The sequence below is a fragment of the Bison bison genome, unplaced genomic scaffold (genome assembly GCF_000754665.1).
Source record: "Bison bison bison isolate TAMUID 2011002044 unplaced genomic scaffold, Bison_UMD1.0 scf7180017864242, whole genome shotgun sequence".
NCBI classification, from domain to species: domain Eukaryota; kingdom Metazoa; phylum Chordata; class Mammalia; order Artiodactyla; family Bovidae; genus Bison; species Bison bison.
Genome location: NW_011494814.1, coordinates 18,168 through 22,404, shown reverse-complemented (window position 1 = coordinate 22,404; position 4,237 = coordinate 18,168). Strand labels below are relative to the sequence as shown.

Below are 4,237 nucleotides of genomic sequence, written 5' to 3'. Positions count from 1 at the left end.
GACTCAGTTCGGCACGTCGGCCCCCGCGGCCTTGGCCCCCGTCGCCTCCGACCCACTGTCGCCCCCGCTGTCAGCGTCCCCGCGGGACAAGCACCCCGGGGGCGGGAGCGGGAACGGGAACGGCGGGGGGGGGCCGGGCACTGCCAACTCCTTGCTGTACACCGGGGACCTGGAGGCTCTGCAGAGGTTGCAGGCGGGCAACGTCGTGCTGCCGCTGGTGCACAGGGTGACCGGGACCCTGGCGGCCACCAGCACGGCCGCACAGAGGGTCTACACCACGGGCACCATCCGCTACGCCCCCGCCGAGGTGACCCTGGCCATGCAAGGCAACCTGCTGCCCAACGCTCACGCTGTTAACTTCGTGGACGTTAACAGCCCGGGCTTCGGCCTCGACCCCAAGACGCCCATGGAGATGCTCTACCACCACGTGCATCGGCTCAACATGTCGGGACCGTTCGGCGGCGCAGTGAGCGCGGCCGGCCTGACGCAGATGCCGGCCGGCAACGTGTTCACCACGGCGGAGGGACTCTTCTCCACGCTGCCCTTCCCGGTCTACAGCAACGGCATCCACGCGGCACAGACTCTGGAGCGCAAGGAGGACTGAGCGGCGCCCCCTGGCGGCCTGGCGGGGGGCTCCGCCCGCCCCCGGAGGCATCGTCGGCGTTTTCGTTTAGACCTTTGATTCTAGCACTTTGAATTCGAGCAGGTCAGCATCTTCTCTTCGCCACGACGGTCCCCGTTCCACCCCCTTTTCTTTCTTTCACTGGACTCATTCTTTCCTGTAAAGATATTTTTTATTTTTGGGGCCTTCAGAGGGTCAGACGACCGGTTGCCTGCCCTTTTGTCTTCTTCTGAGATGTGTGTTGGGTTGTTTTGCTCTCTTTTGCATCTTTATTGAGATGTCTTTCATGTGTATATGCCTCTGCCATAGAATACTCAGTCTTGTGGTCAAGAGATTTCTCAAGTGACAACCATTGGGTGTTCTTCGTAAAGATCTTGATATGATCAAGATTGAAAGAGACAAGCATAAACAATGTGCCCTGTTTGACTAAGTCAAATGAAATGGGGTGGTGTTTTGTTTCTGTTCCTGATTCCTTTGAAAATAGGGGGATAGCATTTTAGAATTTTATGCAGAATTTAATTCTCTTTTTATGGTTAAGATTTTAAGATTTTCTTACTTGCACATAAAAATAATTTGGGTTCTTAAGCTTAATTTCTGGCCTGTGACTAGAATGTTTAAAAACAAAAAGTTGGACTAAATGTTAATTACTGAAACATTAACTTAATTTCTAAAACCATGGTGCTATCATTTATTAATCTGTAATGTCTTCATACAAAATGCAGCTCCTGGGCTGGGTTTTGGAAAAAACAAACAAAAAGTGTGTTCTGTCCTGGTCTGGAGTCCATTGCTGCAGTCTCCTTGGTTAGTTAAGACAAAGCCCTCATTAACGTTTGCTGCAGGACTTAAAATTTACCTCCCAACTAACAAACATAGCCTCACATTAAATTTAATGGGTCAGGAAAGCCCTTTTTAAAAGGGTTTTTGGAAAACTCAATCAAACTGACTTGAGGAGCAGTTTAGGTACATTCTGCCTTTTGTTGAGCTTTTTTTCTTTCCTTTTCTCAGTCTAACTGAGGCTAATTTTTACAACTTCAATAACACTTCAGAGTAAAAGAAGGAAAAAATATTTAACATTTTTTTTTCATTTCTTGCTTAAAAAAACAAGGAAGGTTGTATTTGTATTTTGGGGGACTGATTTGATGGATTTTTTTTTTTCCCCTTTGGTTCTTTTATATCTAGGTTGGAACCAATAAGGTTTAAAACTAATGAATGGGTTAAAATAAGCTTCAAACAGATAACTGCAACTGAAAACTGCACATTAAGTTAAAAAAAAAAAAAGAAAAAAAGAAAAAGGAAAAAAATATCCTATTTTGTCTTCGTTGCCAGAAATCAGTGTAGTGTCAAACACTCCAAATGACTGTCAAGTATAAATTCTTCTTCCACTCCATTTTTGGCAGCTGTTTGTTAAGGCATCTAATGACAGATGTGAGAACTGTAACGTGTGCGCTGTGTACGTGTCCTTGGCCGTCAGTCCATTGCAGTTTCAATGTGTTTCTATATGCGGTATATACTAAGCTAATGTAGTTGTTTTGTCCTTTGTCTTCTCTGTGCTCTATCTCTAGTCTGGAGTGGTACAGTCCCATTCCTGCAGTCCTAGTGAATCAGTGATTCTTGGGGGTTAGTGACTTTTGTGTGGTGGCCTTCCTCTGTAACGTCACCCTACGCTGCTTCTACTGTCTGTGACTCTTCGTTTCACTTAAGATTCCTGCTGTTGCTTTACTGGTGTATATTCTCCTGACCTCTCCCCTTTCTTTCCCTCTCTCTCGTCTCCCCTTTTCCTGCCTCGTCTCCCCACCACCCCAACTTCGCCCAAACCTTTTTCATTCTCAGAGATAAAAAGACTCTTAACTAGCTCAAGGTTAATGGAGCCATTTTTTCCCACAACGGAATTCTGGGTACGACTCTTTCTTCTGCAGTGCCACGCAACGCACTGAAGAATAACGCTCAGATGTATGAAATAAATTGATGCCATATAGCCTCAGTTGTTAACATTCCCAGAGTCCCTTGTGCTCTACCTATAAGCAGTGGGTGCTTTTCTTTGGTTTCTTTCCAGGTTGGCTGATGGAGCAATATATAAAGCAATTTACCAGTGAGACAGAAAATTATTTCAAAGGTCAACCAACATTTTTTAAAAACAAAAGGGGAGGGGGGGGATGGACTATAGAATTGTCATATATATTTGTTTATGTGTGCAATGCTAATTAATAGAGTAACTCGGCTGTCCTTTGAATATCACTGTGTTGAGTGGATTCCTCCTGGCCCTCTGATTCCATGAGTTGGGCCCAAACCACTGTGGAATAGTAACAAAAAAAAAAAGTTTAATGCCACAAATTTTAATAGCGAGTGCTTACTTGAAGGATCTGAGTAGTTGTAGAAGGTGAAGAAGGCCAATCATGAAATTTAAAGATTAATTTTGGAAGCTCTACTCTAGCTATCGAACAATCAAAGGAACGCACCTATCAGCTACAAAGAACAGCTAGACAGCTGTTGGTTTTTTTTCTTTCTTTTATAAATGTTTCTGTGTTGTGTCAGAATGATTTCTGGTGATTTAAACTAACAGATAATCACAGCTGCTGTCTAAATCCATAGTGTTAAAATTACAAAATGAAAAAAAAAAAAAAAAAACTTCATTACCTGTGAAGCCTGTGTCTGTGTTTTTAACTATTTCTTGTACAAATATATGAAAACTTTTATGAGGAGACTGGTGCCAAGTAGCTGAATAATGGGGAAAGGGATATTCTGTTCGTAAAAATCTTAGCAGTGTTACCAACTCTACAATATATATATATAAAAATTAAAACGTTACAAAGCGACAGCTATGGTACATTTGTTTTGTGTGAAGCTAACCCGGACCTAACTTCCTGAGTGCCTGGCTTATTTTGAAACATTTTTTTTCATTGACCATTGATAATGCTGCAAATCAGAAATGTACATACTTCATTTACAACAGGGTTCTTTTTATACTTTTGTAGATTCTCATACATGTCACATACATGGTTGTCTTTATGTAACTTAATTTTTCATCCACAGGTGCCATTTTCATAATAAACTTCTCTTGGATTTGTTACTATCTGGCATCATTTCTTTTACATGTAACCATCCTAACTAATGAATGCTGGTAGTATTTGTTTAAGCAGGTACCTTGGTCATTATTCTTGATTTAAAAAGAAAAAAAAATTTAAAGCATCCATATTTTTGCTAGTTTTGGACGAAATGCATAGCTTGTGTACCGATAAGGCTGACAAGGCACAGATTAAGATGCTAATCCAAATACTACACCAAACTTGCAACCATCCTAAATTTTCAGCTACCCAAACTCATTGTCATATGAGCATTGCTGTGCACATTATCAAAGCTGAGCAACAGGCCTGCAACATTAACCACTATGGGAAGTGTGCATTTTTTTCTTGATTAATGCAGAGTAAGTGGTGACAGTTTTCATACATTAATCATTCAAAATGCACTTGATATTTTCATTTATTACAAGCTGTAATGTATAACCAACTGTTCCATTGCTTATACCTTCTCTTTATACTAAATATGTATTTTCTTTCTCCAGACAAACCAAGTAAGTCATGATTGTGCTGTGTTATTGGGTAGGTCAGCACCCAGCCT

At 42.1% G+C, this 4,237-nt stretch overlaps 1 protein-coding gene across 1 annotated transcript in view; it reads left to right on the top strand.

Annotated features, from left to right (window-relative positions):
• NPAS3 (neuronal PAS domain protein 3) overlaps positions 1-1,661 on the top strand; it is a 940,521-nt gene extending 938,860 nt beyond the window's left edge. Inside the window, exon 15 of the mRNA XM_010847026.1 lies at positions 7-1,661. Coding sequence (XP_010845328.1) covers positions 7-604 — 598 coding nt within the window. The 3' untranslated portion in view covers positions 605-1,661. The remainder of the gene's footprint in view (positions 1-6) is intronic.
• Positions 1,662-4,237: the final 2,576 nt, after the last annotated feature.